Source organism: Drosophila novamexicana, unplaced genomic scaffold (assembly GCF_003285875.2).
Source record: "Drosophila novamexicana strain 15010-1031.04,08,12 unplaced genomic scaffold, DnovRS2.1 tig00000008-arrow-pilon, whole genome shotgun sequence".
Taxonomy (NCBI): Eukaryota; Metazoa; Arthropoda; class Insecta; order Diptera; family Drosophilidae; genus Drosophila; species Drosophila novamexicana.
In genome coordinates this window covers 5,700,332-5,711,267 of record NW_020824765.1, presented here as the reverse complement: position 1 = coordinate 5,711,267, position 10,936 = coordinate 5,700,332, and the positions used below count along the sequence as shown (strand labels likewise).

Genomic DNA, 10,936 nt, shown 5'->3' with positions numbered 1-10,936 from the left:
TATAATATACATTGTTTTTGTATTTGTATTGTATACAAAAGCAAAACTTTCCGCTAGCTGTCTAAGACTTAAAATTGTTTATATACACAGACTTTTTGTGAATTATACGAATAGAAATACTATTGTGAATATGTGTGTATGTACATGTTTCATATAAATTGAATTTATATTTTACTATTGTTTCGAATGTGCACTGATTCATGGAATCATTTTGTATGCATTTTAGCCATTTATTTCTTAAATTCAAAATGAAATTTACACATGGAACTCGGCGGCGGCAAGCGTTAAATTAAATGTAAAACATGTCGAACTTTCCCAGATCAGGATGAGAATTTCAGTAAAGTTTTGTATGATGCAGTCTGCCCACCTCGCATGATCAGTTCTGTTGATCCAGCCAGTCCGGCTCGGCCACGCCGATTTTCTCTATAATGGAATTAACTTGATAGCACAGCGATTGAATTTGACGATCCCATTGGGGCAGCAGTTCACGATTCTCAAAGTGCACAATGCCCGAGATTTGGTCAATGTGCCCGTTCATGCGTCCCTCGGTGATCATTTGCGAGGCGATCTTCTCCGCCTTGGCAGCGGGTATGTCCAACAGGGCGCCGAGTTCCTCGAATGTTATGTTATTGTACAATTTACTGGCGGACAACAAATTGTGCTCAAAGACAGCGCGATCCAATATGGAAGAGCCATCCGGTGTGGCAGCCTTTTGATGGTCCATCAGCAATGCCTCAAACTCCTGCAGCTCCGAGCGACGTATAATGCGCTCCAAGTACATCTTCTCCAGTATGCCATAGGCTGGCAAATGCTGGCAGCGCTCATCCTTGAAGAGCGTGGCCAGCATGCGGGAGCGCTGCTGCCCAGCCGAGGCGAGCACCGTGCAGATCAACGCCTTCTTTAGCGCTGTCATCCGCTCGCCCTGGTCCACTATTTTGCGGTAGGACAGTTCGTTGTAGCGTTGGGCAGCCTCGATGAATTTGCGGCGGTAGTCGAGGACGCGGGCATAGCACACTTTGTACAAAACCTGCAGGCCGGACAACAGATAAGAATATGTGGAAACTTGGTGTAAATAAGGATATTACCTGCAATTCCTCGGAGTTTGTTTCTGCCTGGAGCAGCGAGGCGCGATTAATGAACAGCTCGGCCTGCACTGAATCATTGTCCTCCAGATAGAGACGTGCTATTTTCAAGTATGTGCCCAATTTGCACTCCACGGAGTATTGTTTCTGGCCCGTCTCGAGGGGAATGCCAACCAAAACGGTAGCCGCATCGCGCCACTGTTGATTACGCTCGTATATGTTGGCCAAATGGAAACGGATGCCGGCCACCTGCTCCTCAAACGATATGACGCGTGGGTGCACCTTCTCCAGTGTGAAATGGGATAGCTGCTTGGACATGTCGTCGGGCAGTTTACTCAGCTCGACGCCGACATCGTTCAGTATCTGACGAGCTATGACCAGGCTAACATGCTCGTTGACAATGGCCTCCACAAAGAGTTTCAGTGTATCGATCAATTCGGGACCGGTGTTTGCTAGGACACTCTTCAGCAGCTGGCGGTACTTGTCCGCTTGGTCCTTGTGCGTACCAATGAAGTTGGTCAAGCCCATCAACTGGGTACGCAGCACCGCCGTAGATATGCCCATTATCTAGGTTCTTAACGCAAACAATGACTTTATTGCAATAAGAAATCGGACAAACTAATAAATATTATCGATATGGCTGGCAACAGTGCTGGACAATGCTGACAGTTATAACCAAAGTTGCCATATGTGCCATAAAATAACAAAACTGGTATTTTATTTATATAAAATGGTGTCCTTTTTTTATTTTCAAATTTCATATCACTCTTATTAATTGTTTAATTTTAAATAGAATGTAATAAATAATACGTTTAAATTTAATTTGAATAATAAACATTCAACTAAGATATCCCTCATACAAAAGATACACATTTTGGTAAAGAATAATTTAAGCAGGTGGCAACTTTAATTCTAATCGACAGCGCCAAGAACATTTATCGATAATCGTAGATTTTATATAAACAGAGCGGCAAACACGTCGGCAACTAGAATTTGGGCATGGATTTGCCTGTTGAACATGGAAGATGATGATGATGATGACTACAGCATAGATGCAAGTCCAACGAAACCAAGTCCCAGTTGTTACAAGCGCGCCGAACTCCTGCTTAGAAGAAAAACTCGTACAGTACAAGAAAACTACGACAGCCAGACAAAGCCGGCGCCGGCAACACAATGGCCATGTGGGACTCCAAATCAACAGTCACGCCAGGACTTGCTGAGTGCCTGGGAGCTGCGCGAAGAACAGCTTTTTGAAGCCGACCGCTTGGACTGCCTGCGCGCCCAACAAGAGCCACTGCGGGTACGTGCCGTGCCTGCCTCACAGAACTTCCACTCGCTGCAGTCCATGCTGGAGAGCCAGGAGATGCCCATGGAGCAGGCCTCGTCAAAGCCAGAAGCAACAGAACAGCTGCTAAGTAAACCAAGCAGCATTGTACAGGAAATACTCTGGGATTTTTGTTCGTCGCCCACATATGTGGAGGAGCAGCTGCCCACAGATGATGCTTCGCCCTGGTTTCGTTTTCGTGGCAAGAAAATTAAAACCTTTGGTCACAGGCGCTCGACAGCAATTGCAGCAATCACAGCTGATGATGAGGATCGCTTGAGTTGCTCCTCGGAGCTATCTGTGCAAGAGTATTATACCACCCAAGTGCCCACGACGACGCACTGCGCCTTCGATGTGAATAGCTCACAGAAGATCTGTGAAAACCTTCTCAATTTGAGTGCATTCTTCTCGCAAAACAATGTTAATAAATCAATTGATTTGCCCGATATAGATCCTAAAAGTTGTACAGCAATAGAAGCTAATGATTACGAGCAAGAAGATGCAACAGATGTTGTAGAGGATATGGGCTACTTTCTGGGCAGCACGGAGCAATGCAGATTGCTTGAAGAAAACTGTGATATTAAAATAAAGGGTGAGTCTTTTATTAATCATTAACTCAGCTGCTTTACCTATAAAGTCTCCTCTTTACAGATGATGCTGAGTTTTCACTATTTGGCGAACGTTCTCGCTTGCTGGCAAGGGAAACTCCGCTTAAGGCTGGCCAATCTCAAGGTGTGTGCTATATAGTTTCCATATTCTATAGTTATAATATTACTATTTTATAGATGCAAATTTGTGTGGGGATTGGTTCAAAGCTGATTTCGTGACACAAAAGCTAAACGTGCCTTTGGATAAAACAGAAACTGAAGACACGACGGACACTGAATTGCTGGAGGGGATTCCTTTAAGTGAATGGCAGCCCATGGACATTGCACAAAAACCTTCTAATGAAGTTTCGAAAGCAGATACAAATCGAAACTCTGCCTCGCAGCAGCTGGAATTGATTGCATTCAGCGAGTGGCAACCAGATGCCACTGAGTTTCGAACTGCTTCAAGCAAACCAATCAAAGTTTCTGAACAGCACCAAAAGGAAGCTGCCAAATTAATGGCTGATTTGGAGGCGAGCTACATCCAGAAACCAAGCGAGGTCGTTAACGGCAGAGATTCTGCTGCTATTCAATTCCGCACTGCATCAAACAAGACCATGCAAATAACCGAGGAGATGCGCAGGAAAGCAGCTATGTTGATGGCTGATTTGGAGACAGTTGTTGGAAATCCACCAGAGGCTCAAGAGCCACAAATGGATAGGATTTCCGGCTATCACTCAGCGCCAAATAAAACCCTCGAAGCGCCAAAACAAATGCCAAAAGCTGAATTGGACATAAACACTTCAAAGAGAGAGGAAGTAACTATGGACTGTGAAATGCTCGATGGAATTCCTTTAAGCGAATGGCAGCCCATGGACATACCAGACAGCAACCAGACACCTGCCGAGAGCTTCGTTTGCAGTCAGTTGGATATGATACCATTCAGTGAATGGCAGCCAATGGACATTCCCGATGCCGTCGAATTTCGCACTGCTTCAAACAAGGCCATCAACGTTTCTGAGGAGCAACAGAAAGAAGCTGCCAAGCTAATGGCCGACATAGAAGCTAGCTACTCCCAGGAAATGGGAGCAGATGGAAGTAATACAAATCTTGATTCTGAAGTCGAATTTCGCACTGCATCCAATAAGATCATGAAGTTAACGGAGCAGATGCGGCAAAAGGCAGCAATGTTGATGGCTGATTTGGAAACCGGAAATTTAAGTTCCCAAGAGACAACAAAGGAACAGTTGGAACAAATTCAGCTAAAAGAATGCGCGTCGGAAAGGGGTGCAAATGAAGGCTCAGAAGCGAACCAAAATACAAGTATCCATGCTGAAAATATCGAATTTCGCACTGCATCCAACAAGATCGTGAAATTAACGGAGCCGATGCGGCAAAGGGCAGCAATGTTGATGGCCGATTTGGAAGTCGGTCAACAAGAGGAAGAAAAGGAGCACTTGGATAAGATTCAGCTGAAGCAGTGTGCGTCGAGAAACATCTCAGAATCTGTTGACAAGTGTAGAAAACTTAGCACAGCAGAGGATATAGAACCAGAAAATGAAATTCCTGAGCCAACAAGTGATTCTATCGATGGAATCGTGCCATTTGAGCCTGAGACCAGGATTGGTCTGATAACAGCAACGCCACAGCAGCCGCAGCTAGTCACACAGAAGAACTCTGAAACCTTTAATATTCCATTCGAGACTCCCAAATGCACGACTGAGCTGCAGTCCTCGCTGACACAGCTCTCTGAGCGTTCGCCCCTGGACAAAGCCACAAAGAGCTCGATAATTACGCGCCGTAATCTGTTGTCCCTGAATAAGCGACGAAAACAGAAGCGGGATGCTGAGAACTGCAGCGCGGATGCTGGCCGCACGCCGATTAGACGATTTGCACCCATGGCAGCCTCGACAAGCACGCCCATGCCCAGTCGCAAGGACAATGTGGAGGGGGAAGCACAGCGCGTAATGCGCGATCGGAGCTGCTCGCAGGAATCGCCACGCGTGCACAGGGAACGTGTGGGTAAGCGTAAGAGCGAAGAGGCGCTGTCACCCATCTATGCGCCCACAACTAAAACCCGACGACTCGGTTTGAGTCGCATACGGAATAAATCAAATCATGATATTTAAAAAAAAAATAAAAGTGCGGTACAAAAAATACATATACACCATGTTGCAGTGCTGGCAGTGACATTTTTTAGTGCATTTCAGTGGCAGACGTTACTCAACACTACCATATGAGTTTTCCAGTCACTCATTCCATTTCCAATTGGTAAGAAAATAAATAGTCTAATCTAAAATAATAAACAGTGCGTTAAACATAAAAAAAACAAATGTAAATTAACAATAAAAACTATAAAATAAGTAATAGTTGTACAAGTAAGCAAAATGTGTGTAATTATAGTTGTGGCAGGCATCATATAAACAGCTTATGCACTTTGTTTACGTCCGCTGCATAATTTCCATTGGAAGGGACCCAAATATAAAAAGCAAAACAATCAAATATGAAAGTGACTTCATGTTTGCAAAATTCCAAACTGTCATCATGCACATATATATATGAATGTGAATAATATAAATATATATATATATATGTATGTGATTTGGCGTAACATTTAATTGGTCTCGCGTTTGTAATTACGTAGATGCCAGCAGTTGCATACATGTACATGTGTATGTGTGTGTGAAAGTCTGCTCCCAAGTCCAATCACCTACACTTGTTACACAAACAAACAAACGTATGTACATGCAATCAAAAGCTTGTTTTTCTTAGTATATCAACTAAATTTTAAATTTAGTGCTCATATTTGTAATCTATATTGTAGGCGTTTTATCAAGGTCGGTTGTGTGTATTGGAAGTAAAGCTTCATCAGAACAATTCCACTTCTACTCTTGCGGCAAACTAACACAAACATACATAAACGCAAACATGTACGTATGTCACATGCACACACACACACACAGACATGGGCGATGCTTGAAAATTGTTTCGCTATTTAAAATTGTGGCGTATAAGCTGCGGCTCTCTCGTCGGAAATTAAAGCAGCGACTTTATCAGGCACTAACAGTGACAACTCGCTAAAGTGAACACACATTGATAACGGTTAACTTATAAATGACTTATGCTTAAGAGTTAATGTGTGTTTGACTAAAATGTAAATTATTTAAAGTTCTCAAAACCAATTTTGTTAAGGAGAGTGTGTCCTTTGGCAGAGCCTTCACTGTATGTAGCAATTATAAATACAGTTATTTTCAGTCCTCTATCTGTGCAGCGGAGAGTTTACGTTCAAGTTCTAATCATTTGCAACGTTTTGTTTCGCTGGCAAAAAAAAAAAAAAACAAAATGAAGAAAAAAAAAAAGAATGAAAACAAAATTCGTTTCAGTTGAGCACATTTTCAGTTTGAAAACAGTTTTTCTCCGTTTTTGTTATATGCCAGTCGTGTTTCGTACGCTCTACGTCAGTTTATAACGCCACGTCAGTCAAAATTGTCAATAATAGTCATTGTTGTTAATATTTTATAAAATATATACATATACATAAGCATAGATCACTTTTTTTATATATACATTTTTTAGACTATTTGCACCGCCAGTTACAAAAAACCCCCCCCCAAAAAAAAAAAAAAAACCAGGAGTCCCAACATGGCTGACGAATTCGATGGCTGCGAATGCATTTGGTCCCATGAGTTGGCCATGCAAAGGCTCATCAACTTTGTAAGTAGAGCCACAAATCCAATATATGTATATATATATATATCTATATATAAATGATATTTGTAGATACGCCAAAATCAGGATGCCTGCACAGATACCGAGTGCATAGATGGTAAGTGGAACTTTCCGTTTGGCGATTAAACATGTTTAAGATTAACTCTCCTGGTCTTAGTCAGCGGACGCGTAGCTCAGCCGACGGTTGCCGGCGGCGACACCGGCGGAAGCTTCACCATGGCCATGGTATTCATGCTGCTGGCCATGTTCATGTACGTTGTGAATCCGAGCGTTTGGCGCCAGTTCTCCAACAATAAGCCCGGTCGACGTGATAACAATCCGGATGGTGCGCCACCGCCGCAGCCACCTCCGGCGATCAATTGAGCTGCCGCTGGACATGATACGAGCTTGCATTTTCCTTTGGTTATAGCTACATACACAAATAAACGGTTATATATATGTACATAGATGCATATATGTATGCATAGGCTAAACTTGCCACAATATACAAGCATATATATTTATATTGGAAGACAAAAATAAATAATGCAATGAAATCAAAAGCGTTTCGGCCAAAAATTATTAGCTCAATTGATACCAACTCTTGTTTAATCAATATCAATTTTTTTTACAAACTTAGTCACGTACTACATGCTTATATAAATGTATATTGGCATGATTTTGTATATGCGCAATTTTTCAATAAAATTGGCAAATCAAAACGCAATCTCTGCACTTGTTGCTAATTAAAAGCCATGTCCGGTTTATGTATTTACAAATAAAAAGCTCTCCGGCTCAATTGTCCTCGTTTTGCAGCTTCTCCATTTTCTGGCGCACGTTCTTGAGCAGATCCTTCATTTGCTCGTATTTGCCCGTGGAGTCGGGCAGATTCTCAAAGTTAATCACATCGCTGACGCCCACCTTGAAGTTATCGCCCACGGGCAGCTTGTCATAGACGGAAAATTTCAATATGGGCGTGCCAGCTATGGATGGCGCCTTAAAGATGTTGGCCTGACTGGATTCGACGGGAGTAGCAGGCGCCGACGTTTCCCTTTCTTCTGTTTGAGACACATTTGGCAGCTCGACTTCACTTGTGTTGAGTGAAGTATTCGATTCGAGTTGCTCGAGCAATTGGTCCTGCTGCGCCTTCAGATCCTCCAGAGTGGGCGATGGACTGCGTATGCTCGTATCCTGCGCTGGTGGCGGTGGCGGCGTCGTCGCTTTGCTCGGCTCTGCGGGCAAAGGTGGCTGCATAGCCTGCCCCTCCGTCTCATCATCGTCCAGCTCCATATCGTGCTCAACCAGATTTGTGTCGCTTTCCAGCAACGTGGGACTAGCATCATTTGGCGTGGGCAAATCCACCAATTTCTTACGCTTATAGGCTTTCGTCACGTTTTCGCCTAGCGATTTGATGAAGTTCGCCTTGAGCTGGTGCTCCTGAAAAGGTGGCACATTGTGATGTTGAAAGTCCTGGAAATGTGAGCATTAGTTTTACAGTTATTTGCTTGCTGTGGCACATGCCAGATATTTACATCGTAGAACTTGGCACCTGGCTGCGCGTTAAAGCCGGGAAAGTCGATTATTTTATTGACATCATATTTGAAGCTATCCGTTTCGCCCATCTCTTCCTCCGGCCCCTGCACCTCGCTGCCCTGAGACGGTAACAATGATTAGTCTAAGCCAAATGGTATATATGTCTAAGCCCATACTCACATCCGCATTGAACAGCGCTATGCCCGAGCTTTGCACCTTGGCCTCCTCGAGCCAGGCTGGGGGATAGCCCAGCACACGCATCCGGTAAAACATGAACGGCAACTCGCCCCGACTGTAGCCCATGGCATGCCGCGTTTTACTGCTTATGCGGCCGGGTCGTATGTGTGCGAAACGCTGCTCCGTGTCCACATGGTAGCGTTCCGCCCGGCTGTTCTTCTTGCGGGCGCGCTGTATCCGGGCCTGGTTGCGCGGCCGCGGGCACTCACGCAGCGAATGCTCAACGCCGCCGCAATTGAAGCAGGCGGACTGCATCTTGGGCCGGAAGCACTTGTTAACCGCCTCGAGCTTCAGTTTCTTGCGCGCCAACGTGCCCTCGTCCAGCACCTCGGTGTGGCAGCGCTTGTAGGACGGCACTTGGGCTGCATTTAGCTTTGTCGCCGGCGAAGTGTCTATTTGAAATATATCGCCTTCCGGCTCGGGGCTTTTCGCTCTGCCATGCACGCTTATGCTCGTGTCTTTTGTTGTGTACACAAATTCCTCGCCGGCAAATGTCGCGCTTAGCGCCTTGACCAGGCGCTCGTGCAGCCTCTCGAAGTCATCCTTTCGTGTAAAGTTCACCTCGAATATCAGCCCTTCACGTGTAATCGGTTTCTGTTTGGTTATATTTCACTTTAATAGAAAATTACAATTTTTTGTATTGTTTTTCTCGATGCTGTACCTGGTCGTTCGTTCCCTCCAACGAGCGGAACGGGGGCGGGGGCGGCTTTTCTTTGGCGGCAATGTTTACGGCATTTTCTTCAACTTCCCTCACTTCTCCGTCTTCTACGTCGGCATCGCTGTCAATTGTTATGATAGAATCGTTAATTTCTATAACGCTATTGTCCATTTCTCTTTTAAATAAATAAACAGCAAAAAAAACTATTATTTTTCCGTTCATGAACACTGGTTCATAGTTCCAGGGCGACTCTTAAGTACTCGTTGCATTGCAAAGCGAGTTCTAAGTAACGAGTAACGAGTCGGCGCCTTAGCGAAAATTCAAACGCGACGAGTTACACGTTGGATACTTTTTGCCAGCCCCTAATTTTGTATTAATAACAATTATTAATTAATGAAAATTATGTTAAATATATAGCATTCGCTTCGATTGATGTTTGATGCCAAATTCAATGTTGCTCACATTTCCCGCCTGTATTGTGTATATATTTAAAATATTCTCTTCTCTGCCAAGTTGCGTTTTACCAAATATTACATTGTTAAATTATTAGGGTTAAAACAACATTAGCCTTGATTTATAAATCTTAAGCTTTGTCTCAGCTGTTGTCCCTACGATTTTTAAGGGCATTTCGTTTCTCAATCGTCAGAGTGTAAAGAGCTCTTTCCAAAATTGGAATATAATTTAAATAAAAACTTTTTCAATTTTCCCATTGTATTAATTACAGAAAACATTCCTTAAATTCTTATACAAAAGTAACGCCTCCAATTTTGCTTACTTAACAGAAAGAGTTAACGGCAATTTGTTTTAACAGCGCGCCACGGGTCGCTGTTATTAACATTTTAACTATATGTTAGCCGAACTGTTAAGCGTATCGCAGCACAAGCTTAGCTAGGATATTATTAAATAAGTAAGTATTTTATGATATGCATAAACATTTAAATGTAGCAAACAATTCCACATTTTTTTATTTTTCCCAGTAAAAAATTAGGAATTTATAGCGCCAAAAATGTCCTCTGAACACAACGATCCCAAAGATTCGAGCTTCCCCTCGTCGCCCACCGCCCAAATAGCTGTAGAGTTGAAGCCCCCCGTGGACACATATATAAAGTGTCCTTATGACGCCGGGCATCGCATTTTGCGCAGCCGTTTATCCTGGCACTTGACCAGATGCGCTCGCAATCATCCCGGCAGCAATATGATACGCTGCCCCTTCAATATCACCCATGTGGTGCATAGCTCCGACATGGACGTAAGTGAAGGTAGCACCGCTTGCCACATCAAATAACTTGAAAAATATTTCCACTTTGTACGACAGTCGCATATTAAGAACTGCTCGAGCCGAATTGACTTCGAGAGATTTCAAAATCCCGACGTGTTGCCGCCCAAAGAGCCAATTGCCTCGCCCGTTCCCTTGGTGGAGTCCTCCGAGAACTGGGATGATGAGCCCCCGGTGGAAACCTACGATCCGAGAGCCTACTGTGAGCAGAACCTCGTGATACGCAGCTTAGTCGGTGCGCCGCCAGCTTCGCGGCGCGTTTTTCGCGAACTCGAGCGAAAGCGTTTTCAGCAAATTAGCCAAGGCAAGAACAACTAAAATGTGATTTATACATACATACATGCAAACATACACATACATACATCATTTTATGTACATAAATTTCAAAAATAATATCTGCAGAAATGCCTCATCGACAGCTCGTTTCATTTCGCAACGGTTCGTTCCAGCCAGTGTTGTAAAAGCTCACGATTATTTAATACTAAATATTGTGCATGGTATTTAAACGTTAATTATATTTATTTATAAAAG

General features: G+C 43.7%; 4 protein-coding genes across 5 annotated transcripts; 2 read left to right on the top strand and 2 right to left on the bottom strand.

Moving 5' to 3' along the window:
• Positions 1 to 18: 18 nt before the first annotated feature.
• On the bottom strand, positions 19 to 1,718 carry LOC115762074 (COP9 signalosome complex subunit 4). Its single transcript, XM_030704167.1, has 2 exons — positions 1,086 to 1,718; positions 19 to 1,027 (listed from the first exon to the last, which is right to left on the bottom strand). The coding sequence occupies exons 1-2, from the start codon at positions 1,644 to 1,646 to the stop codon at positions 377 to 379; spliced, it is 1,212 nt and encodes a 403-aa protein (XP_030560027.1). The 5' UTR covers positions 1,647 to 1,718; the 3' UTR covers positions 19 to 376.
• Positions 1,719 to 2,001: 283 nt separating this feature from the next.
• LOC115770465 (small integral membrane protein 14) lies at positions 2,002 to 7,212 on the top strand. Of its 2 annotated transcripts, none has more exons than XM_030715781.1 (4): positions 2,002 to 2,998; positions 3,058 to 3,138; positions 3,192 to 5,264; positions 6,570 to 6,606. In XM_030715781.1, the coding sequence occupies exons 1-3, from the start codon at positions 2,101 to 2,103 to the stop codon at positions 5,120 to 5,122; spliced, it is 2,910 nt and encodes a 969-aa protein (XP_030571641.1). In that variant the 5' UTR covers positions 2,002 to 2,100; the 3' UTR covers positions 5,123 to 5,264; positions 6,570 to 6,606. The 2 variants fall into 2 exon arrangements, with proteins under 2 accessions (XP_030571641.1, XP_030571715.1); XM_030715855.1 differs by lacking the exons at positions 2,002 to 2,998; positions 3,058 to 3,138; positions 3,192 to 5,264 and adding exons at positions 6,375 to 6,468; positions 6,774 to 6,819; positions 6,880 to 7,212 and having other exon boundaries at positions 6,570 to 6,707.
• LOC115770602 (zinc finger CCHC domain-containing protein 8 homolog) lies at positions 7,109 to 9,433 on the bottom strand. The gene is made up of 4 exons (XM_030715977.1): positions 9,133 to 9,433; positions 8,415 to 9,065; positions 8,234 to 8,353; positions 7,109 to 8,171 (listed from the first exon to the last, which is right to left on the bottom strand). The coding sequence occupies exons 1-4, from the start codon at positions 9,349 to 9,351 to the stop codon at positions 7,497 to 7,499; spliced, it is 1,665 nt and encodes a 554-aa protein (XP_030571837.1). The 5' UTR covers positions 9,352 to 9,433; the 3' UTR covers positions 7,109 to 7,496.
• Positions 9,434 to 9,785: 352 nt separating this feature from the next.
• Positions 9,786 to 10,792, top strand: LOC115760619 (gametocyte-specific factor 1 homolog). Its single transcript, XM_030702071.1, has 3 exons — positions 9,786 to 10,036; positions 10,107 to 10,378; positions 10,445 to 10,792. Exons 2-3 carry the CDS (start codon positions 10,136 to 10,138, stop codon positions 10,721 to 10,723), a joined length of 522 nt encoding a protein of 173 aa, XP_030557931.1. The 5' UTR covers positions 9,786 to 10,036; positions 10,107 to 10,135; the 3' UTR covers positions 10,724 to 10,792.
• Positions 10,793 to 10,936: the final 144 nt, after the last annotated feature.

Excerpts from the sequence above, each read along its gene's own strand:
- LOC115760619 (XM_030702071.1), top strand. The coding sequence starts at position 10,136 with ATGTCCTCTGAACACAACGATCCCAAAGATTCGAGCTTCCCCTCGTCG. Across the intron at positions 10,379-10,444 it reads TGCATAGCTCCGACATGGAC|TCGCATATTAAGAACTGCTC; the intron begins GTAAGTGAAGGT and ends TTTGTACGACAG.
- LOC115770465 (XM_030715781.1), top strand. The coding sequence starts at position 2,101 with ATGGAAGATGATGATGATGATGACTACAGCATAGATGCAAGTCCAACG. Across the intron at positions 2,999-3,057 it reads CTGTGATATTAAAATAAAGG|ATGATGCTGAGTTTTCACTA; the intron begins GTGAGTCTTTTA and ends TCCTCTTTACAG. Across the intron at positions 3,139-3,191 it reads TAAGGCTGGCCAATCTCAAG|ATGCAAATTTGTGTGGGGAT; the intron begins GTGTGTGCTATA and ends ACTATTTTATAG.
- LOC115762074 (XM_030704167.1), bottom strand. The coding sequence starts at position 1,646 with ATGGGCATATCTACGGCGGTGCTGCGTACCCAGTTGATGGGCTTGACC. Across the intron at positions 1,028-1,085 it reads CAAACTCCGAGGAATTGCAG|GTTTTGTACAAAGTGTGCTA; the intron begins GTAATATCCTTA and ends TCCGGCCTGCAG.
- LOC115770602 (XM_030715977.1), bottom strand. The coding sequence starts at position 9,351 with ATGAACGGAAAAATAATAGTTTTTTTTGCTGTTTATTTATTTAAAAGA. Across the intron at positions 8,354-8,414 it reads TAGCGCTGTTCAATGCGGAT|GGCAGCGAGGTGCAGGGGCC; the intron begins GTGAGTATGGGC and ends TTACCGTCTCAG. Across the intron at positions 8,172-8,233 it reads CAGGTGCCAAGTTCTACGAT|GACTTTCAACATCACAATGT; the intron begins GTAAATATCTGG and ends TCACATTTCCAG.